This window comes from Aquarana catesbeiana, linkage group LG08 (genome assembly GCF_042186555.1).
Source record: "Aquarana catesbeiana isolate 2022-GZ linkage group LG08, ASM4218655v1, whole genome shotgun sequence".
Taxonomy (NCBI): Eukaryota; Metazoa; Chordata; class Amphibia; order Anura; family Ranidae; genus Aquarana; species Aquarana catesbeiana.
The window spans coordinates 49,263,833-49,287,706 of NC_133331.1; the positions used below are offsets into that span (position 1 = coordinate 49,263,833).

Sequence of the window (23,874 nt, forward strand, 5' to 3'; positions counted from 1 at the left end):
TGTAGCTGCTGACTTTTCTTTTTTTTTTTAAGTGGAACTCCGCTTTAAACAGGGTCCTTTAAATGCTACTTTGAGGGCAATATGGAAAATACACACTTTTTTCAATAACAGTTGTGGAGATGCATTACACCTTTATGTGGTGTTTCAGAACCAGCAAGTTTTTAAGGGAAATTTCAGTCAGCCTAATTAGGAAACGTATTTTTGACTAAGGAATTACAGACAGCAACAGCAGCACCCCAATCTACTTTCATTTCATTGATATCAGCTAAAAAAAAGGCTTTTTTCGGATGGCTTGGCTGGTAGAAGAATTAGCCCCACAATACTGTAATAGCTTATTAGGACTGTGTTTATGGTTTTGTGCAGTAAATTATATAGAAGTTATTCACATGTAGCACCCTCCTAGTTATACTGCTAGCTAGGCTAGCTAAATTTAGTCCTGTAGCTCTTCTGTAATCAGTTGAGAAGCTTGTGATTATTTTGGGCTGCTCTGTGTCTCATTGGTTGCAGGTTTGATCGCTTCTCCCTGCCTTCTGGTGAGTTCTGGAATCTAGTGGGCTGGGAGAGTCAAATAGGCAACTTGAATATGTATGTGATCCCAGCCAATCCCTGGGAGTGGGTGCCCAGTAGGTGGTTGGGGAGTGCATAAATTGTTTGAGACCTGGAGCAGTGACTGTGTGCTGCTGCTATTACTCTGGAATCAGTATCAGCCTATACTTAAAAGTGGACATTCCTTATGGTGTCCCTGTGCAGCTCAGTTCATCATTTGTTGCTGCAAGAACTGTGCTAGGAAGTTTGAGGAAGTGAGAGGTGTCCACAAGTTGTGACATTTTGTCCTACAGGAGTATCTCACAGTTACCCTGCACCTATCCAAGTTCAAGTTTAATAAAGCATCAGAAAAAGCATACCCTTAGACTGTTTAATGAGTCAGAAGGTGACTGCGACTGTGCCTAGCTGCTAGTACACTAACTGGGGAAAGAAGAGCTATGCACATTTCCAAGTAATATAAAATTTGAGGGGTTAAAAGTGAGCTTTAGCGTAGGTTCACACTAGCCAATACTCTGAAAAGCGATTCCCAGTGGATTGCTTTTCAAAGCATTACTAAGCAGCCGCTGTCAGGCATTCTTTATTTTCTAGAATTGGGCTAATATGCCACAACTGTACGTTAAGTGTTTTTGACAGTTGCAGCAAGGGCCCCTTGAATTGAATGTCCAGGTTTAACAGACAGTGTTGCCTGTGAACTTGGCATGTTGAGTTAAATTTGCTGTGGAGAAAGCAAAGCATCACAGCCGCAATATGCGAACACCTCCTCTGGGTGTTGCTTAGCCTTTATTGTGAGTTGGCGGGACAGTAAAACTGCAGCTCAGCTTCCTGTATTTACCGCCCTACCCTCAGCTGCCAGTGTGAAAGCAGTCTTATTGATAGACATTGTTTGCTCTTTTCACTGAGAACAGACACATACACTGCAGAACGACACAGGAGGGCACAAACACCTGGTGCATTATCACCAACACCATTTTTTTGGGGTCTTTTTAATAAAAACACCCAAGAATATACTTACAAATGCAAGAAGATACAAGCTTTTTTCAAATCACAACTACAGCGTTCCAACCACATCGTTTTTGGACATCACCTATGCTGGAGTTGTGATTTGATAAGCTTGTATCTTCTCATGTTTGTGAGCATGTTTTTTTTTTTGTTTTTATTAATAAAAATGGTGATGGTAATGTAATGGATGTGGTTGGTGTTCTGTCCCAAACAGAACTAAAACAGAACTAAAGTTGGAATATCATGATGAAATGTCTATTCCAATATATATAAGTACATGCTTTATATGCCTGACATATATCAGCTTCTGCTTATCAGCCTTAAAACCTATTCAGTAGATATCTGCACAGCTCATCCCTCCCTTACTGTGGAACTGAACTGCAAGAGTTAAAAGAAGTTCGCACCTGCATCCCATAATACACTCAAGAGATAACACCAACATTTTGGAAGCAAGATATGATTGGCTGCTACTCCCTTATATGGACACGGGCTAGCTAAAGCCTATACTTTGTCACAATATATATATGTTTTGTGCTTGTTTTGTGGTTTGCATACCCAGCCTTATCTGATAACTAAATGTCCGGCTGATAGTATATAAGCTGCAATGACAGGAAACAATAAAAGAGAAGTATTTTTTTCACTGAACACTGAGGTTTGCAGCCACCTGTATATTTCTGCAGCGTATGTCAAGTTTCCTCACTTGAGGAGAGCAGCATCGCTCTGGGCAGTGAGTGCATGTGCACCGACCGTTGGTTGTGGCATACAGCAAGCGCTGAGGCTTTGTTGTGGTTTTGAGAACAGAGACAGTTTGCAGAACAAATCTTTATTGTAGAAACAAATTATATTTTAACAGGGGTTCAGAGTCTGGAGGACCTCTTCTCTCACTGTTCCACTGCCACAGAAACGGTACCTGGAAAGCAAAAGAAAGCTTTAATATTTTTTTTTATTATAATGGAGTATATGAGGTGTATGACAGCATGCCATCTCCCAGAATCCTCACTGAACCAACAAACCATCTACAATATGTGCTCTACAAACCAAATTTTTCAAGATTTATATGCATCTGTACACCAAAGGTAAAGACAACCAGATAAACACCAACAATTCAGATTATATTCCATTTGAAGGGTTTCCACAGCTCAGGAATATCTGTAGACAGATTGACTAATTTTTGTTTCAGCATTTAAAATGGAGATTTTGACCGAATATTGGTTTTGGTTTGCAGCCAATAGTCGAGAAAGAGAATAAAGCATGACTGCTGAAGTGCAATAAACCCAGGTCCATACCATGATCCATCCAAACTTAGACCTTACCCCTTCTTCCCATCCAATAAAGACCACTTACCACCATTCATGTTGGAAAGGGCAAGGCCACAGCTTTATTAAATTGAACTCTTTAACAACTTAAACATAACAGTTAAACATTCCACAGTGCCAGTCACAGTAGCACTGTGAGCACTCAATTCCGACTGGTGAAAAGGGAGATAACTGAGGGGCCTGTCCTTGCCATAAGTGCCGGACTGCCGTCTATCTCCCAATTAGCATGAAGGGAGCACCTCTTACCGCCGTGTTTTGCTGGCAAGGTCACCAAAAACCGCAGCAAGATGTGACGTACCAACCATAAATAGGGCGGGAGGGTGGGCAGCTCTTACCACTCTTCTTCACCAAAAGGCCCAGAATCCCCTGGGGCAATCACCTTAGTGAGCTCAGGCCCAACCCCATCCCGTCCCCCCACCAATCCACAGTGACCCCTAGTCACCATACTCCGCCCTGGTTATGCCCCCATCAGTCAGGGCTCTCTTTCCCAATGGGTTCAAGAGGCCTGCAGATTCCTTGTTTAATTTTTATTATTCAATCCAATTAGTTGCTATGTGCAGCTGCCCTGTGTGGTGTGTGTTATTATAAATCAGCTTGTTTTAGAGGTTGTATATGCCTGGTTATATAGGTATAGAGGTTGTATAGGTCTGGTTGTATAAATCTAGTTGTATAGGTCTGGATGTATAGGTATAGGTTGTATAGGCCTAGTTGTATATGTATATGTTGTATAGGTCTGTTTATATGGGTATAGATTTTTTAGGTCTAGTTGTATAGGTATAGGTCTGGATGTATAGGTATATGTTGTATAGGCCTAGTTGTATAGGTATATGTTGTATATTTTTGGTAGTATAGGTCTAGTTGTATAGTTATATTTTGTATAAATCTGGTTAAATGGTTATAGATTTTTTTAGGTCTAGTTGTATAGGTCGAGTTGCATAGGTATAGCTTGTATAAATTAGGTCGTATATGTATAGGCTGTATAGGTATAGGTTGTATACTTATAGATCTAGTTGTGCATGTTGTATAGGTCTGGTTGAAAAAGTATAGGTTGTATAGGTCTATGTGTATAAGCATAGGTTGTATAGATGTGGTTGTGTTGGTATAGGTTGTATAGCTCTAATTGTACAGTTAAAAGAAGTATAGGTTGTATACAGTGGGGCTGGTTGTATACGTATAGGTTGTATTTGGTTGAATAGGTCTAGTTGTATAGGTCTGGTTGTATAAGTAGGTATAGGTTGTATAGGTCTAGTTGTATAGGTATATGTTGTATAGATTGTATAGCTCTCGTTGTATAGGTATAGATTGTATAGCTCTAGTTGTTGTATAGGTATGTATTGTATAGATTGTATAGCTCTAGTTGTATAGGTATAGATTGTATAGCTCTAGTTGTATAGGTATAGATTGTATAGCTCTAGTTGTATAGGTTTAGATTGTATAGCTCTAGTTGTATAGGTATAGATTGTATAGCTCTAGTTGTATAGGTATAGATTGTATAGCTCTAGTTGTATAGGTATAGATCGTATAGATTGTATTGCTCTAGTTGTATAGGTATAGATTGTACAGATTGTATAGCTGTAGTTGTATAGGTATAGATTGTATTGCTCTAGTTGTATAGGTATAGATTGTATAGATTTTATAGCTCTAATTGTATAGTTATAGATTGTATAGCTCTAGTTGTATATGTATGTATTGTATAGATTGTATAGCTCTAGAGGTATAGGTATAGATTGTATAGGTCTGTATCTCTACAGTCCATCATACTCACGATTTGCCATTTCTGCCATCCAGTACCGTTATAGAGGAGGCTCCAATTGTGGGAAATAGAGGATTAACAACATTGTTGTTCCAGACAAACTTTACTCTGTTCAGAGCTCCCGGATCCATCTCCACGTCAATGAAACCTGAGTAGGTATTGGATGAGCTAATGCTTCCCCTATGGATAATAAAAGAAAGATGAGCTGTCTGTTTTAGGTCAGTTGCTGAATAGTAACGTCTTGGCAACATGGTAACGCATATACAGTATGCAATGGCAAGAAAGGTGAACTTTAACGCCCAACCCCCACACATATGCATCCATGATCAATAGAGGTTGTTTGCTGAGAGCCCTATGCAGTCAGGGATGAATGCACAAAAGACAGAAGCCCTACAATCCATGCATCCATAAGGCCATAAAGGCAGGTACCACTCAATACAGCATTCAGCCCAGTCCAGCCACAGCCTACCATAGACTTTGACAGGCTGTAGGCAGTGGGGACTGACACATAGCAGTTAGGCAGAGATATACATATATACATATACATATATATATATATACACTTGCTTTTTTTACCACCACTATATCTTTATATTGGCTTTTAGATTTTACAATTGCAGCAATTTAGAAATTGGAAGAAAGTCCCTCAAAATCAGGGACAGTTGGGAGGTATGTAATAGTTGTCCCTCGTTCCCATCTCAAAAGTTGGGAGGTATGGAGATTGCATCTCCATTAGTTTGGTGAAAGTCACATTTGCTGCTTTATACATAGACCCCTAAGGCTAGGGAGAAAGAGCTAGATAATTCGGGGGTCTCAAACTGGTGGCCCTCCAGCTGTTGCGAAACTACAGGCCCCATCATGCCTCTGCCTGTGGGAGTCATGCTTGTAACTGTCAGCCTTGCAATGCCTCATGGAGGGATGCCAGTTTGATACACCTGAGCTAGATGATGCAGTGAAATCAAAGTAAGCAATTTCAAGACAGGAGAGGAGCCTGTACAACTGTGCAAGACTGAAAGGGAAGGCTGGAGTTCAGCTTTAAATTCATTGTCAAATGTCTGTGCCAAATGTGTACTTACTTGTAGACCTGATACTGACGAGTGTTTCCATTGGGGCCAAAGAGAGAAACCTGAAAGTATCCCGTCACGCTAGCTCCGGTGGTCTGCACGCTCACCTTGTAACGCCAGCCTATGGGAATGACATTAATTCAACTGAAATTACTGCAAGATAGTGTACAGCAGAACAAACAGACAGAATATAATAAAAAAAAATATATAATATAATACAAATATATTATAATATAATACACATGTAGCTAAGTGCTGGCAATATCGCTTTTGCCATTATTCTTTAACAAAGATTGCATTGAGCTTTATTCCCTCTAGTGCTCAGCCTGGGGATTGTGACATAATTTCCTTACTGCAGAGAGAGAGAGAGAGAGAGAGGCCAATACTGAAAGCAGGGGATCATGGGACATGTAGTCCAGAAATCTGGAATTTCAATGGATCTAATACAAACTACAAGTTCCATAAAAAAACACAAATAGTATCTGCTTTGGCTAAATATAAGCCAGATATCAAACCCGCGGCAGCCAGCACTAAAGGTTTGATCATAGAACCACTAAAATAGATATATATAAAAGGTGCAGCGCCAATTATTAAGAAAATTGCAATAAAAAACTCTGTAATGAACAGTCCTGACATAAATCACCACCAGCGATAGATGATAAGTTGGTGAAAAGTCCCAGCACCAGCAATGTGAAAAGGTATTGAATGCACTTGTCACCACCAGTGTGTAGAGGCAATCCCGCTTACTAGAAAAAGTTGACTCTCAGATTATAAAGAGTCAGGGAATGCGTATAATAAGAAAGGAGATAAATGATTATCTAGACATCTGTAACAGCATCACTTCAGCTCTTGCCAGTTACGGAAGACACGATCCCAGCGCAAGGAAGCACTTTCTCCAGGTAAGGGGATGTATATGTATTTTTCCCTTAAAAATGTAAGGGCACCACAATAGTGTAATGTTGTTTAAAAAAAACACTGCTTTATTAAAAGGTAAAATGATAAACTCACATTTTTGTAGATAAACAACAGGCATAACTCTTATGAATAATCCATAGATGGAGGCGTGCTTACGTCGTCCGGTACCGCCTTACATTTCGTAATCATAATACGTCTTCAGAGGTGTGACGGCTGAATGCAAGCACGTCTAATATGCTAGTCTCATCGGAAGTGACCCACCGGAAACTGTCAGTCAGGTCTCATGCGGTTCACTATGCGTTCCACAGACCGGAAAAAGTTATAAGCCAATCCTGCGGCTCTCAAATCGCATAGGTAATAAGTTACTATAAAAAAGTTCTCTCCTTTATAAAAAGAAGCCAAATCATTGCAAAGGTTGTATTTAACTGCTCTTTGGACCGAATCAACAGTCACATAGAAATCCACTAATGAAAAGTTTAAAAAAGGGCAGGTAAAGTGAACACGCCATCTAGTGGACATGATATATACAATATTTAAACAACCTACACTGATGCATTTAGATTCATAGAAATTCATAACATTAAATTTCATCAAGAGAAAAGAGGATAAACAGTAAAAAAATATACGTAGCACTGACCCCCGTAGGAGCTGCTGATGAATGTTTAATCCTGTACTCTGCCTATCAACCCCAAGAACAGCCTGTACTCTGCCTATCAACCCCAAGAACAACCCCTCTTGCACACCTGTGTGATAATGTTAGCGTGAGACCCAGCGGTAAAGAGAAACACAGCAATGGTACACTATATAGTATATTTACCGTAGCCTTGGAACTCGTCACTTTGCCAGCTGTAGTAAGAGATGGAGTCTCACACAAGTTGTCAATTAGCCACTTAAGAAGTTTACTGAGAAAATACTTAGCACAATAAACACTGTGGTAACTTAAGCGGAGTTTCACTAAAAAAAAAAAAATGTAGATGTCAGCAGCTGCAAATACTGCAGCTGCTGACTTTTAAAATAAGGACACTTACCTGTCCCGGGGGCCAGCGATGTCGGCACCCAAGACCGAGCCGTCCCTCGATCCTCGGGTGCTGCCGCCGCCATTCTCACTGAGGGAATCGGGAAGTAAAACGTTGCGGCTTCACTGCCCGATTCCCTACTGCGCATGCGCGAGTCGCGCTGCGCGTCTACACTGGTCCCCGTTGTGTTGTGGGAACTGTGTATTTCCCACAACACAACGGGGGTGGGCGGGGAGTCTGCGGCTAGCTGCGGCTAGCTATACCCGGAAGTGGGTGCAGATACCTGTATTATACAGGTATCTGCACCCCCCTCCCCCCTGAAAGGTGCCAATTGTGACACCGGAGGGGGGGAGGAATCCGATGAGCGGAAGTTCCACTTTAGGGTGGAACTCCGCTTTAGGAATAAAGGATGACAATAGATAACAGCCAATGTGTACATGAAACTTCAAAATTCAATGACCACCATAAGGATGTACATGCAGACAGGCGCACAGTAAGACAGACACTCAGTATCCTCAAATACTTGTATTGAGTGCCTTACCACCGACCTCCAAGCATGCACACCCAGTCTGCAATAACTGTTATGAACACACAGTAATACAACACAATAAATATATCCTGTGCTCAAGGGGTCCATCTAGATGATAATGCAATGTTCCAACTGTAGAGTAAATGTGATAAAAGTTCTTTGTCTTCAGAATCTTCTCTAGCGTAATGGTATAAGACTGCAGTATTTGTAAATCCAAATGGGGGAAACAAGTAGAGAACAAACTGTAGAATAAAGAGGTGCTGATAATTGAGTACTTGTAAATATAAAGCCCTTATATCACATCCTTCTTAGCAGTGAGTGTAATTCTGCACAGACTTTATAGCATAGAGAAACAAGTGTCAATGTTTCACTGCATGCGGCCTGTGAATAAGTGAGATCACTTCTGTGGGAGTACAGGTCTCACCAGCAGTCTGTAACCAAATCACACAATAACAGTGCACTCTACTGATTTGGGCAAGTGTCCGCTCACCACACAGGTCCCGATGCTTGCAAGGCTCCTTTCCTGATATCTCAGTCCCGATCCAAGCTGGCGCCGTCACACCGCACCGCTCCTTCTGATGTCCGGTGACTGTAATGCAGGAAACCTCTAGAAATCTTGGATCCTCCAGTCCATCCGCACGCTGGTCCAGCGGACTGTGCTCTTGAGCTCCTCAGAGGCCAAACGATTCCGCTCCACACCTTCCAGGCCGCAGTCTGTCAGTCACACACACAGACCTCCCTGCAGGCAGGCTTTGAATGGCATCCCAAGAGGCCATGCCTGTCTCTTTTATCTGCTTACCCAGCAGGCTGTTCTGGGACTTGGCATTGTGGGTCGGTGAACTGGGCATTGTGGGTCAGTAGTTCACAGACTGAGTTTACGCACATGAGTCACTTCCTCATTCACTACATCTCCCACAATGCTTTGGAGCGTGGCTTTAATAAAACTAAAGTCTTAATAGCATTAAATAGAAAGGACACTGGAGCGAGCCAAACTCTCACTTAAAGTGGAGTTCCACACCAAAAAAAAAGTAATGTTCTTTTTTACTCACATCTAAATGCCTGTTGCTAGGGGGTCTCTCGTAGTCTGCTTCCTTCTGTGCCTCTCCACCCTCCTTCTTGTCAATCATCTGGGACACGTGACCGGTCCCAGATGATAGTGGGGCCAGTGACGGCACGCAAAGCCACAGCCAGGTGCCCACAGTTGAAATGCCAGCACCGCCGAGTGGAGGGGGGGACGAGCGGGGCTTCCATCCCCTGCATTGCTGGACCCTGGGACAGGTAAGTGTCCGATTAAAAGTCAGCAGCTGCAGTATTTGTAGCTGCTGACTTTGAATTTTTTTTTTTATAAATGGGAACCCCGCTTTAAAGAATATCATATTATTTACATAGTAACTTAGGTGGCAAAAACCCCTGCGTTACATATATATATATATATATATATATATATATATATATATATATATATATATATATCAATAGTCAATGTACTGCAAATAAAAAATATAAAAAAATATTTTTGTTGTTATATCATATAAATAAATAAAAATTTAAATGATAAAGATAATACAAAAAACTCCAAAATTCTACAACCATTATTTATAAAGCAGTTAACATCCCACTCTATATTCATTCCAAATGGTGAAGTACTCTTGAGGTCATAAATCCAACGGGTCTCTATTCTGGAGATTTTCCGCCGGACATTACTATTAGGGATGAGCTTCGAGTTCGAGTCGAACATGAGTTTGACTCAAACAACGGCTGTTCGATCGTTCAACGAAGATTGAACATTATAGGGCGTTCTCGCCAAATTTGAGCGACGCGTCACGCCCCATAATGCATTGTGCCTTGCTGTCTGATGATTGGCCAAGCATGCACTATGACCCGCATGCTTTGGCCAATCTCAGCGCTTTCAGCAAAGAGAGCCATAATTGGCCAAAGGCAGGGTGCCTTTGGCCAATTATGGCTCAGGAGGTTAAGTCCACCCCCCACACTATATAAGGCCGCCTGCACGTCGGCCTTGTTTAAGTGTGTTGTTGGCGGAGATAGAGAGAGAGAGAGAGAGAGTGTAATTTCATTTACTTTGAGCAGGCAGTTTATTCAGTTAGCTAGATCTCACTGCAGACCGTTCCTGCTGCACTGTTTCTAATATACTTCAGGCAGGCAGTTGATTCAGTTAGTTGCAGTGTATTTAGTATATATATATATACATCCCGGCTTTGTATATATACAGTATATATATATATATATATATATATATATATATATATATATATATATATATATATACACTGTATCCAGTTTAACTAGATCTATACTTCAGACAGGCAGTTGATTCAGTTAGCTGCAGTGTATTTTATATATATATATATATATATATATATATATATATATATATATATATATACAGTCAGACTGGTATAAATATATAAATATATATATATATATATATATATATATATATATATATATATATATATATATATATATATCCACTGCTTACAGTTCAGCTAGATCTCACTGCAGACCGTTCCTGCTGTACTGTTTCTAATATACTTCAGGCAGGCAGTTGATTCAGTTAGCTGCAGTGTATTTAATATATATATATATATATATATATATATATATATATATATATATATATATATATATATATATATATATTTATATATATACAGTCAGACTGCACTTAAGGTTCCTAAGAGCACAGTGGCCTCCATAATCCTTAAATGGAAGACGTTTGGGATGACCAGAACCCTTCCTAGAGCTGGCCGTCCGGCCAAACTGAGCTATCGGGAGAGAAGAGCCTTGGTGAGAGAGGTAAAGAAAAACCCAAAGATCACTGTGGCTGAGATCCAGAGATGCAGTCGGGAGATAGGAGAAAGTTGTAGAAAGTCAACCTGACTATAGGCCATTCCTGGTGTACGTATTCAAAGACACTTTCAGGCAGGCAGGCCAGGCAGGTGATTCAGTGATCTGCAGTGCATAAAGATATATATACAGTCTCCTACATATATATCCACTGCATTCTAATCTAGCCAAGCCTATACCTGACTGCAGGCCATTCCTGGTGTAATTTTTCTAGTAAACTTCAGGCGGTGTTTTGCTAATCCAATTTTACAGCATGTCTGGAAGGCCACCAAAGAAAGGCAAACGCTCACAGGCCACTAAAAGAGGGCAAGCAGGCTCTGTGTCTACAGCCAACAGTGCTGGTCATGGACACAGTGCATCCTCAGTATGTGGCCGTGGGGCACGCTTGTCCTTTTTTTCGACAGCTGGCCATGTTGAGCCACAACATGCAGAAGAGTTGGTAGAGTGGATCACAAAGCCGTCCTCATCCTCCTCATCCTCTGTCACCCAGGTTAAGACAAGTTTGGCTGCCAATGCAGCTGCCAAAGTGGCCTATTCCATTGGCTCAATGGCATCAGTCACTCCTTCCCTAGAACCACCATCATGTCCTGAGGAGTCCCCAAAACTGTTCGACCATAGTGTAGGGTACATGCTGCAGGAGGATGCGCAGCAATTTGAAGGCTCCGATAATGGTACCCAAGTTGAGGATGAAGACAGTAACGTGAGCCCAGAGAGAGGGGGTGCCCAAGAAGGACAAGAAACTGGCAATCATGTTCCCCCAGCTGCAGCATACTGCCAGGTTTCCTCCAGTGGCAAAGAGGGAGGGGATGATGAGGTCACTGACTCTATGTGGGTGCCTGATAGAAGAGAGGAGGAGGCACATCTCCAATGAGGCAGGATGCCCTCCAGGGGCCAGCTTAAGGACAGATATCCAACTGCATCACACCGCAGAGCTCCGCATGTGCAGGGCGCTGCTGACTCTGTGCGTTTTTTCAAAAGTTTTTTGGTGAGGGCCTTTTTTGAGATGTGTGCAGCAGATCGCACCGTTGCTGTTTGCAACACATGTCTGAAGCGTATCAAGTGTGGCTAAAACAGCAGCCGCTTTGGAACCACATGCTTGACCAGACATATGTCGAGCTCCCATGCAGTCCGTTAGCAACAGTACTTAAAAGACCCACACCAAAGAACAAAGCGGACCTCTCCTTGCTCCTCATCAGCTGGGATCTCTAACCCCACTATACCTTCAGTCCTCTCAGAGACCTGCACTGAGGGGAATGAAGGTGTAGAATTAGGTGTCCCAAGCACTTGCGGGCAATCTGCTAGCGGTGCACCTAAATCCGATTGTAGCAGGCAAATTTCCCTACCCCAGTTGCTAAACCGTCAAAAGAAATTCGGTCCCAGCCATGCACATGCTCAGCGGTTGAATGATAGCTTGGCTAAATTGCTAGCACTCCAACTGCTGCCTTTTCAGCTGGTAGACTCTGCCCCCTTTCGAGAATTTGTGGAATGTGCGGTACCTCAGCGGCAGGTTCCCAAACGCCATTTTTTTCTCGGAAGACCATTCCGGCTCTCTACCGGCATGTGGAAGGCAATGTCTTGCCTCGCTGGACAGGGTGGTCAGTGGTAAGGTGCATATTACTGCTGACTCATGGTCCAGCAGGCATGGACAGCGACGTTAACTTTCTTTCATGGTGCACTGGATAACCCTGCTGGCAGCTGGGAAGGATGCAGGACAGGGTGCAGTAATGTTGGAGCTTGTTCCGCCACCACGCCTCCAAAATGCTGGTAGTGGTGATTCTGCCACACCTCTCTTCCACCCCCTCCTCTTCTTCTTCCTCTATGGCCTCTTCCTGTGCAGATTTGTCCTCGGAACCAGCGGTGCTCCGTAGGCGTTCTAGGGGCTATGCAAGCACTCAGGCAAAAAGATGCCATGCGGTGCTTGAATTAGTCTGCTTAGGGGACAGAAGCCACACTGGGGCAGAGATTCTGGCAGCTCTGCAGGGGCAGGTTCAGAGAAGGTTGACGCCACGTCAGCTTCAGCCAGGAATGGCGGTTTGCGACAATGGCACCAACCTCCTCTAGGCCCTCCGACATGGACACTTGACCCATGTTCCCTGTTTGGCTTACGTCCTTAATTTGGTGGTGCAGTGGTTCTTGTGCAGGTACCCGGGCTTACAGGATCTCCTGAGGCAGGCCAGGAAAGTCTGTGGGCATTTTCGCCGGTCATATAATACCAGTGCTCGGCTGGCTGACCTTCAAAGGGAATGCAACCTGCCCAAGAACCGCCTCATCTGTGACATGCCCACCAGGTGGAACTCAACATTGGCAATGCTGCAGCAGCTGCACACGCAGCAGAGGGTCATCAATGAGTACCTGTGCGGGTATGGCACCAGGACAGGGTCAGGGGAGCTTGACTTTTTTTCGCCACACCAGTGGCTAATGATCAAGGATGCATGCACTGTCCTGTCACCATTTGAGGAGGCCACGAGGTTGGTGAGCAGTGACAGTGCATGCATCAGCGATACTGTCCCTCTTGTCTTCCTGTTGGAGCACACGCTGCGTGGAATAATGGACAGGGCACTTGAGGCAGAACAGAGGGAGTAAGAGGAGGGCTTCCTTACCTCTCAAGGCCCCCTTTATCCAGACAGTATTCCTGCAGGCCCGCCTATCACACAGGAAGAGGAGGAATAGGATTGTGTCAGCATGGAGGTGGAGCCTAGCACTCAGCATCAGCAGCAGTCTTCAAGGGATTGTTTTCAGTCCCCAGAAAACCATGGACTTGTAGGTGGCTGGGAGGAGGTGGCTGTCGTCTTTAGTGATCCAGAGGACTGTGGACTGAATGCCTCAGCAAACCTACGCTGCATGGCCTCCCTGATCCTGCAAAGCCTGCGAAAGGACATTCGGATTCGTCGTATCAAGTAGAGGGATCAGTACTGGCTGGCAACCCTTCTTGATCCACGTTACAAGGGTAAGGTTGTGGAACTTATTCAGCCTTCGCAGAGGGAGCAGAGGATGAAACGTCTTCGGGAGGCCTTGTAGAAAAGTTTGTGCAATGCGTTTCCGGAGCCTAGGAGGTTGCAATTTCCTGGTCCTCCTGGGCAACGTGTTGCTGAGGCTTCGGTCAGTCACAGAAGGAGTGGTGGAGAAGGTGGCTGCCTGACCGATGCATTCAGACAATTTTTTAATTCGCAGCCCCAAGGTCTGATCGGTTCCAGCAACCATCGCCAACGTCTGATTTACATAGTGCAGGAATACCTTAGGGCAAGATCAGACTTGTAGACCTTTCCAACCGAATCCACTGGGTTACTGGGTCTTGAGGATGAATCACTGACCAGAGCTTGTACAGCATGAGCTATTGAGCTACTGGCCTGTCCTGCATCCAGCGTTCTATCTGAACACACATTCAGTCCTGCTGGAGGCTTTGTAATCAGCTCACCTTCATAAAAATGAATCAGTCTTGGATCACCAGCTACCAAGCACCTGATGCTGATGTAACTGATTAATTTTTTATGAATGTGAGATCCCTTGAAGACTGCCTATGCTGATGCTGAGTGACTATCCTGTTATGCTGAGTGACTATCCTATTCCTCCTCAATGTTCATGTTGATAGCTTCAAAGAACATTTTTGGTTCCAGGCACCACCACCAGTGCCTAAAACTAGAGTATCTGTGAGGGGTTGCAGTGTTATGGCACAAGCACCAGTGCCTAAAGCCCAATTTTTCTGCCCCTGTTTAACAGGGGCGTGTAATTACAATTTTTACTAAAATATTTTGCAGCAGGTCTCGTTCCTGCATGCAACTAGAGTATCTGTGAGGGGCTGCAGTGTTGTGGCACCAGCACCAATGCCTAAAGCCCAATTTTTCTACCCCTGTTTAACAGGGCGTGTAATTACAATTTTTGCTGTAATATTTTGCAGCAGGGCTCCTTCCTGCACTCAACTAGAGTATCTGTGAGGGGTTGCAGTGTTGTGCCACCAGCACCAGTGCCTAAAGCCCAATATTTCTGCCCCTGTTTAACAGGGGCATGTAATTACAATTTTTGATCTAATATTTCACAGCAGGGCCCGTTCTTGCACCCACTAAGAGTAACTGTGAGGGCTTACAGTGTTGTGGCAACACCACCACACCACCATCAAAGGCCCACCTTTTCTGACCCTGTTCAACAGGGGCATGTAATTACAATTCTTGATATAATATTTCACAGCAGGGCCCGTTCCAGCGCCCACCAAGAGTAACTGTGAGGGTTTACAGTGTTCTGGTACCACCAACACCTAAGGCCCAAATTTCTACAGAGTATATAGGGCAGGCCATATAGCGGTCCCCTACTTTCAAACATCTGACTTACAAACGACTCCTACTTACAAATGGAGGGAGACAACAGGAAGTGAGAGGAAATCTACCCCTAGGAAGGGAAATTCTCTCCTGTAAGAGTTAATATGGGAAAAATGTGTCTCCACTAATGCTTTATTATCACCAATCCTTGTTTCCCTAAAAACCCCAAATTTTCAAAATCCAATTGTCATTGGGACAAAAAGTGAGGTGAAATCTTCTGTAAGGGGCACAGACAGCAAAACAAATGTTACAGGGGCGATGATAACTCTTCCCTATGTTATCCAAAAAGCTTAAAAATAGATTTTTGGGCTGGAGCTACACTTAAAAAATGTACTTGTTCCAAATTACAAACAGACTCAATTTAAGAAGAAACCTACAATCACTGTCTTGTTTGTACCGCCTGCATTCTGCTGTTCAGAGTATATAGGGCCTGGGGGCCCCGCGCCTTTTCTTTTTTTAATTTGGGTGCGGGGTTCCCCTTTTAATCCATACAAGACCCAAAGGGCCTGGTAATGGGTTGGGGGGTCACCCATGCCGTTTTTCTCAATAATTTTCATCCATACTGCCGGGACCCGACATTACATTACAGCCGCAAGCAGTTTTAAATTACTTTTATTCCTTTAGAAATGTCATTTTGTGCAGGGACTGTTCTAAACACGGGAAACATGCGCCACTTTACAGGCATACTATACACACCCCCCAGGTATGATATTTAAAGGAATATTTCACTTTAAGCATCATTAAAATCACTGCTCCTGAAAAAACGACCATTTTTAAAACTTTCTTTTGCATTGATACATGTCCCCTGGGGCAGGACCTGGGTCCCCAAACCCTTTTTAGGACAATAACTTGTATATTAGCCTTTAAAATTCACACTTTTGATTTCTCATGTTCGAGTCCCATAGACTTTAACGGTGTTCGAATGTTCGCGCAAACTTTCGGTCTGTTCGCATTTTCTGGATGCGAACTGAACCAGGGACGTTCAGCTCATCCCTAATTACTACCCCTCCAATGTGGAGAAAATCTGTCAATACCCAAAATCAGTGTCCCCTTTGGTTCCTTCACATGACAAAGTGTATAATGCTTAGACACACTGTGTTTGGGAAAACCACGCTGTATATTACCTAGATGCTCATTAACTCTAATTTGCATGGTCCTAATTGTCCGGCCCACATATTGTAGGCACTGCAAAAGGTAAACAATATTTTTTGAAGAGCAGGTAATAAATAATTTAATATCGTATGTTCTGGATGTTACCGTAGAGCGAAAGTTACATACCCTTCTATCTGTTAAAGAATTAATGCGGCACACAGCGGATTTTGTATATGGAAAAAAACATTTAAATCCTGAAAAAAATTTTTTTTTTAGGATTATCCACAACATTAGGGGCTACATATAGCCGTAAAGGTTGTACACCTCAGTACACAACCTGAGGTTTATCACCTAGCCTAGGGCCCAACACACTATCATTTTTGAGAACCTTCCAATGACAGGCAATTATTTGTTTAATATCTCTGTATTGGTTAGAATAAGTCGTAATAAAAGAAAAAACAATTTGATTCAAATGTTCTCTATTCTGGGTTTGTCCTCTAATAGCTGTGTCCTATCCAGTGTAGCAATCTCAGAGATAACATTATCCAATTCATTAGGACTGTAGCCTCTATCAATGAATCTAGTTTGCAACGTGGAGGCCTGCTGATGATAATCATTAAGGACGGTACAATTCCAACGTACTCTAAGGAACTGACTCTTAGGGACAGACCTAAGCCATGATGGGTGATGACAACTGCCCTGGCCAATAAAGCTATTACGGTCTGTCTCCTTAAAGTAAGTGGTGGTAACCAAAGCACCATTCCTGACCTCCACGCTGAGATCCAGAAAATGAATCATTTCATGACTGGCTTCATGTTGTAGGACAATACCCAAAGAATTATCATTCAAATGGTAAATATAGTTATTGAGGGACTGCATATCACCCTCCCACAGGAGGAGGATATCGTAAATATACCTCCGCCATAGGAGGAGTTTAGATCTCCGATTACTATAGATGACATCCTCCTCCCACTTGGCCATAAACAAATTCGCTATGCTGGGCGCAAATTTTGCACCCCATGGCTACTCCCCTACTCTGCAGGTAGAAGGTGCCGCCAAACCAGAAGTAGTTATGGTTCATGGCGAATGTCAAAAGCTTCAGGATGAATCACGCTGTGTGGGTAACAAGCTAGGGTCACGTCCCAAAAAGGAGTCCACAGCATCAAACCCATCAATAGTGTACAGAGAGCACATGCCAAAATGTACCCCTCCTTCCGCTGAATACCACCAAGTAGATTCAGGACTTGTGTAGAGTCCTTCAAAAAAGTCGGGGTCTGCACTACCAAAGGTTGCAAAAATCCATCAATGTATCTACCTATACTAGAAGTCACAAAATCTATCCCACTGATGATTGGCCTACCGGGGGGGATTAGCCGGGTCCTTGTGAACCTTCGGAAGGTAGTACATCACTGGAACACATGTAGCCATAGGAACCAAATGGTCCTTCTTCTTAGATAGAATTTTAGTCTGAAAGTCCTCATCTATCAATCTAACAAGCTCCTTTTTAAAGCCATTAGTGGGATTAGATGGCAAAGAGCTATAAGTCTCATGATCAGACAATATCCTTTCCATTTCCAATAGATATGTGGATTTTTCTAAAACAACAATACCCCCGCCCTTGTCTGCAGGGCAGACAATAATGTAATTTCTCTGTTTTAAGGACTCTAAACCTTGTTTGAATCTAATATCTGACCTTACCCTCTTGGCGTTCAAAGAATCTAGATCCTTCATTACCAGATCCTTGAAAATCCCCAATGAATGGGGCCAAAATACCAGGGGGGTTGAATAAAGAAGCATTAGCCAGCCCAGAATGTCTAATACCATCGTCTTCACTCCTACATGTGACAATAGGATTAGAGATCAGGTGGCATTTGCTGTTCAATTTACGGATGTATTTCTGTATATCCATGAATACACCAAACTTGTTTAATGGTTTTGGGGGAGCAAATTTCAGACCATGATTAAGAACCAGTTTTTCCTGATCCGTAAGGGTGGTCTGACTCAGGTTAAAAATGCCTACATCATTCATACCCTTTTTCTTTTCCTTTCTGCTCCTCCTCCTCCCTCTGGTCCCTCTCTTTGATCCATATTTGATTTGTTTCTCTGTCCGCCCTCCCGAAAAAAAGGGGGTTTAATTTGATTATTAGGATTCCGAGGTGGACCAAGCCAACCCTCTTGTTGCTGATTCCTATTCCTATCCCTGCCCGGAGTGTTCATAGGGTTCATAGTGTTCATAGGGTGAATCATGATGTATCTATCTACGGACCTATGGATTATTCATAAGAGTTATGCCTGTTGTTTGTCTACAGAAATGTGAGTGTATAATTTTACCTTTTAATAAAGCAGTGTTTTTTTTAAACAATATTACACTATTGTGGTGCCCTTAAATTTTTTGAGGGAAAAACGGATGCTGTTTACATATACATCCCCTTACCTGGAGAAAGTGCTTCCTGCACTGGGATCGCGTCTTCCATAGCTGGCAAGAGCTGGAGTGATGCTGCTACGGATGTCTAGATGATCATTCATTACTTATAATACGCATTCCCTGACTCCCTGACAGAGTTGTGGATGGTTTTGTAACCTAATATTAGTATTTTGAATTTAATTCGTTGGGCAAGTGGCAGCCAATGGAGGGATTGGCAAAGAGGGGTAGCAGACATTGTGTGGTTTGTAAGGTGGGTGAGTCTGGCAGCAGCATTCATGATTCATATGTAAATAGTGGTGGACCTGCAGCATTCTATGTAAACAGAGGCGGTATATCATGCCCCCCTGAGGTCATATCGACCACCACCTATACTGAATGCTGCCCACTGGGGAGATAAAGGGGCATGCTTGAAAGTCCTGCCTACAATTGTGGTCATTAAACCTACCATCAGCCTGTTCTGCAAAGGGAAACACATTAGTGGGGGGGGGGGTAGTGTGGGGTGTGCAGAGGTAGGCAGAGAAGGAATTACAGTTTGGGGTGCACAGGTGAGCAAGGAAGGGATGCATAGAGGTAAGGAAGGTGGGTGCAAAGATGAGCAGAATCGGCAGGTAGAGTTAAAGGGGAGAGGGATTTGAGTGGAGAGTATGGGGGAGGTTTGGGGTGCAGAGGTTACCATGAGTTTTAGGATGCAAAGGTGTACCGACAGGGTAAAGACGTAGGTCACATGTAGGGCAGCCCATTTATTTCAATGGGCTGCTCTATGCGCTACAAATGTGGAAGAAAGTTCCAAACCCCTTTTTCAAAATCACAGGGCGCCAAGGCACATGTCAGCAGATGCGTGAGGGTGTCATTAACAATTAATGGCACTGCTGTATATCTGCTAAAGGGCAGCATGTTTCTGTGGTGTCAGGAAAGCGATTTTACATGTGTTTCCAACACACACTGTAAATTCTAGCAACCAGTCAGTGAGCGGTAATGATACACTGTAACCTCTGGCAACCAATCACAATCGCAGTCCAAGGATCTGATTCAGTAAACTGATTTTGAGTCTAGCTGCTATTTATTGTATGTCTCAGAGCAAGTGGAGAGCAAAACTGCATGGGGGGGGGGCCCAAGAAAATTTTTGCCCAGGGTCCAATCAATATTAAAGACAGCCCTGGCTACATGAGTGAGAGGCTAGGCTCCCCTGGTTGGTGTGAGCGAGCGCCAGGCCTGGAAGGCACATAGGGTTTTCTGCAAGTGAGCCCTATTCCTGGAAGCAGATCCTCAGTCATCGACTTCTCATTAGCAGAATAGCTATCTGGGGCCACTCTCACCTACACCCACACAGATGCTGATGAATCCCTGGGTCGTCAGGTGGACAGCCAGACATCTCCATCTGATTGCAGACCCTTCAAGAGCCTGTTCTGGGACACCCTATCTCCACACAAGCTTTGGTATACTCAGGATTGGTGAGTGGGCAGAAGCCCACCCTAAGTACTACATTCAGAGACACTGCATGCAGACACCTTTACCCTACCCTGTCTACATTAAATGCCCTCTGCTGGGGAACCCCTTGATTATGCTATTCACCTTTGCTGGTCGCCTTTGCACAGCAACATCTTTGGGCCCCGTCATAGCTAGCTGAGGATTCTGGATACCCTTACTTCAAGGACTTTCCCACACAAAGAAATCAGCCCACAACACCTGTTAAAGCACCTTAAAGGGTAACCATAAAGGGGAACTCTCACTCAGGCTATCCATTTTGTTTTTTGTTATTTCTTTCTGCCTGTGGCATCAGGGCATAGAGGGAGCCGACTGACAAAAAGTTTTTCTTCCTCCTCTTGTACCTGGGGTCATAGGTTTCCCTTGAAATCGGTTTCTACTGCCAGGTTCACTGTTATTGCCATTTCAGTGTATATTTCTGTAATTCTGTTTATGCCAAAGTTGCAACTTGGAAGAAACCAACATTCTAAATTCTCTTTCTCTTGTTAACTCTATAATATTCAGTAAATATCCATTTGATATCTCGGTTATTTCTTTGGTGTCTTTTGCATTCGTAATCTCCCTTTGAATACTGTCAGAACCCATGGTGTCAGAGGTGTCGGGAGGCTTGCAAGGTCAGGGCAACCTTTAGGGACAGTCATCTTCCAGCGGCCCCTATGGGGGTACCGCTACACACATATATTTCAATGTATACAAACCGAATAAATTCATCATCACCAGATGAGATTTGGGGTGGTATGCTAAAGTCACCATCAACCCATTTCACTACATGCTAACCAGAAAATACAGTACTAAACAGGTATTATCATATGACATACATGATATACCAGAAACCAAGTCCATTCTATTGTAATCCAATTGGACCAGATATTATTAAGTTCCTCTTCAATTCTAAAGGGTCAGTTTATCCAAAGTTGTTATTTAAGCCCGGGTTCACACCTATGCGAATTAGAGGTGCGTTTCCGCACCTCTAATTCGCATAGCAGGAGAATGTGACTGGCTCCCTATGGAGCCAGTTCACATATCTCCGGGCGGCTGCGGTGCGCACTGCACAAAAACGCTGTGCGTCTTTGGCTGCGTTTCAGGGCCGAATTCAGGCATAGAATCGGCCCTGATTCGTCCCTGAAACGGTGAACAGGGACGCACAGCGCTCCTGTGCGATCCGCAGCCCGTTGTGGTGTGAACCCGGGCTTAGTGTTTGATGCTGGAGAAAAATCCCCTGACACTTTGTTCTTTCTCTAGGGGACTACTGGTAAGATCTGTCTCTGCACCTCTGCTGTGCCCATTTTAAGGCATTCCCACCATTTCTGTACATCTACTGAGCCCGTTATGTGGGGTTCACACCATCCCTGGGGTGAGTGCTAAGGTCTGCATATCTGCTGTGCCTACTATGAGGGGTTCCTACCAACCCTGTACTGAGTATCTAGGTCTGCACACCTGCTGTACCCATTAAGAGGGGTTCCCACTATTCTTGAGATGAGTTTTATAGGAGTTTAATAGGCTGTACACCGGCTGTGCCCATATTTAGGGTTTCCCACCATCCCTGTGCTGAGATCCCTGGCTTTTAATGGGCCATCCCAATTTTTTAGAATGTTTGAGTTCTGCTATAATGATTTCAGCAACTCATAATTGTCAACCACTATCCAACGTTTCCAGAGTTCAGCATTTAGACCCAAGCCCCTTTGTAAGTGTGATCTTTAGAGATACAAACTAATACAAAATATATCAGAATAAAATGACAATACTTATCAATGAAGCCAGCAATTATATGCAGCTACAATCCAACAAGGGTGCAACAATCTGTGCATCCCGATACTGGTCGTTAGTTTGCTATATTGTAATGTGAATGTATGAGCACTGGTAGTTAGTTGCATTGTCTCCCAACTGAATAAGGAACACATGTTCATCCACCAAGCATCACCATCCACACAAAGGACATTTGATGTGTTGTGGTCCCAGGACCACGAATATAGGGGGATATAAACAATACTCCTGTGCCAGGTCCAGGTCCTATTTGGAAAGGCAGAAATGGTCTAGGCCCGGCAGGGGCCTGCGCCGTTGGTTTATTTTTGGTGTCAAGTAGGTCAAGCCTCATGATTTTTAATGGTAGCCCTGTCTGATCTTCTCACTATACGCCTTTCAGGTTGCTGCATTTGGAAATCACATCAACTCTACAGTGTTGGCTATGTTGAATCCTGTCCTCCTAGTTCATTAGCTCAAAGACTTTTAGGTCATCCATTAAAGTAAAACTTTTTTTTTAGTTTTGGATAGAGTGGAGATGGATTAGAACACTTGTCAGTTTTATAGCTGTCTGTGTCCCCCTTAGGGAGATTTAACCTCTCTATTTATACTGTTTACCATTATTGAAAGGGAAAGTAAAAGAAAACCCCAAATTTTGGGTTGTCCGCAGAAAAGTAATGGAGGGGAAATCGTCTAATGACACTAGTTCTGGTGACTTGGGGGGCCCCAATAGATTTCCTTAATTTTCAGGGATTTCTTCTCCCTTCCTGTTTTGGCTATGGGTCATGAAGTAAGGGTAAATCATCCCAATGAGACACAGATGGCGAAAAATACACTTACAGGGGTATAACCCTCCCTTGCTTTTTATAAACTTTACATAGTTTGTTTGGGCCAGTGTGGCTCAAATGAACTATGTCCCTTACTAACATATGAGGCTGTTGGATGTGCGATATAAACTGTATATTGCTGAGGCTACATACAGCATACTGCACTGTGTTCCGGGTTGGAGCCAAGACTTCCTGTCTCATACCCAGAACACAGTAGAGTCTATCTGATCAATGCTCAGCCATTCAGAGAAAGTGATGTATTCTACCAATGAATACAAAGCTTCCTCTGATTGGCTGAGTCAGAGAGGCGGGCTGATGATGTCACAACCAGTGTTAATTTTGTCGACTAAAACGACTAAAACATTTTAGTCGATTAAATGAATACTATTTTAGTTGACTAAAATACGACTAAAACAACTGAGATGACTAAAATACGGCTAAAACTAAAATGTCATTTTAGTCAAAAGACTAAGACTAAAACTAAATTGAAATTTGACTTCAAAATTAACACTGGTCTGGTCTGTTCATATCTCAATACCATAAATAATAACATATGCGATTTTTCACTCCAGCAGTATATAATGAGTTTGGAAACTGTAGAGAAATGTTAACTAATGCATTACAATTTAATTACACCCATTATATTTTAGACCACTAAAATGAGTTTTAGTTGACTAAAATGTACTGGAGATTTAGTCGACTAAATAGGACTAAAACTAAAACAATTGCAGAAGACTAAAATGGGACTAAAACTAAAATGCCATTTTAGTCCTAAGACTAAGACTAAAACTAAATTGAAATTTGCTGCCAAAATTAACACTGGTCACAACCTCTGGCTCAGCCATTGAGAGAAACCTTTGTGTTCATTGTTAGAATACATTGCTTACTCTGAATGCCTGAATGCCAATTAGATAGAATAAGGCCTGGAGCTAGATGAGCAGCATAGGAGGAAAGGCCTGACACGACTAGGTTTGCAGGACAGCCTGAAT

At 43.1% G+C, this 23,874-nt stretch overlaps 1 protein-coding gene across 1 annotated transcript in view; it reads right to left on the minus strand.

Moving 5' to 3' along the window:
• Positions 1-2,368: 2,368 nt before the first annotated feature.
• LOC141105741 (pancreatic triacylglycerol lipase-like) overlaps positions 2,369-23,874 on the minus strand; it is a 51,657-nt gene continuing 30,151 nt past the window's right edge. The window contains exons 10-12 of the mRNA XM_073595822.1: positions 5,691-5,799; positions 4,627-4,794; positions 2,369-2,455 (exon numbers count right to left, since the gene is read on the minus strand). Coding sequence (XP_073451923.1) covers positions 2,392-2,455; positions 4,627-4,794; positions 5,691-5,799 — 341 coding nt within the window. The 3' untranslated portion in view covers positions 2,369-2,391. The remainder of the gene's footprint in view (positions 2,456-4,626; positions 4,795-5,690; positions 5,800-23,874) is intronic.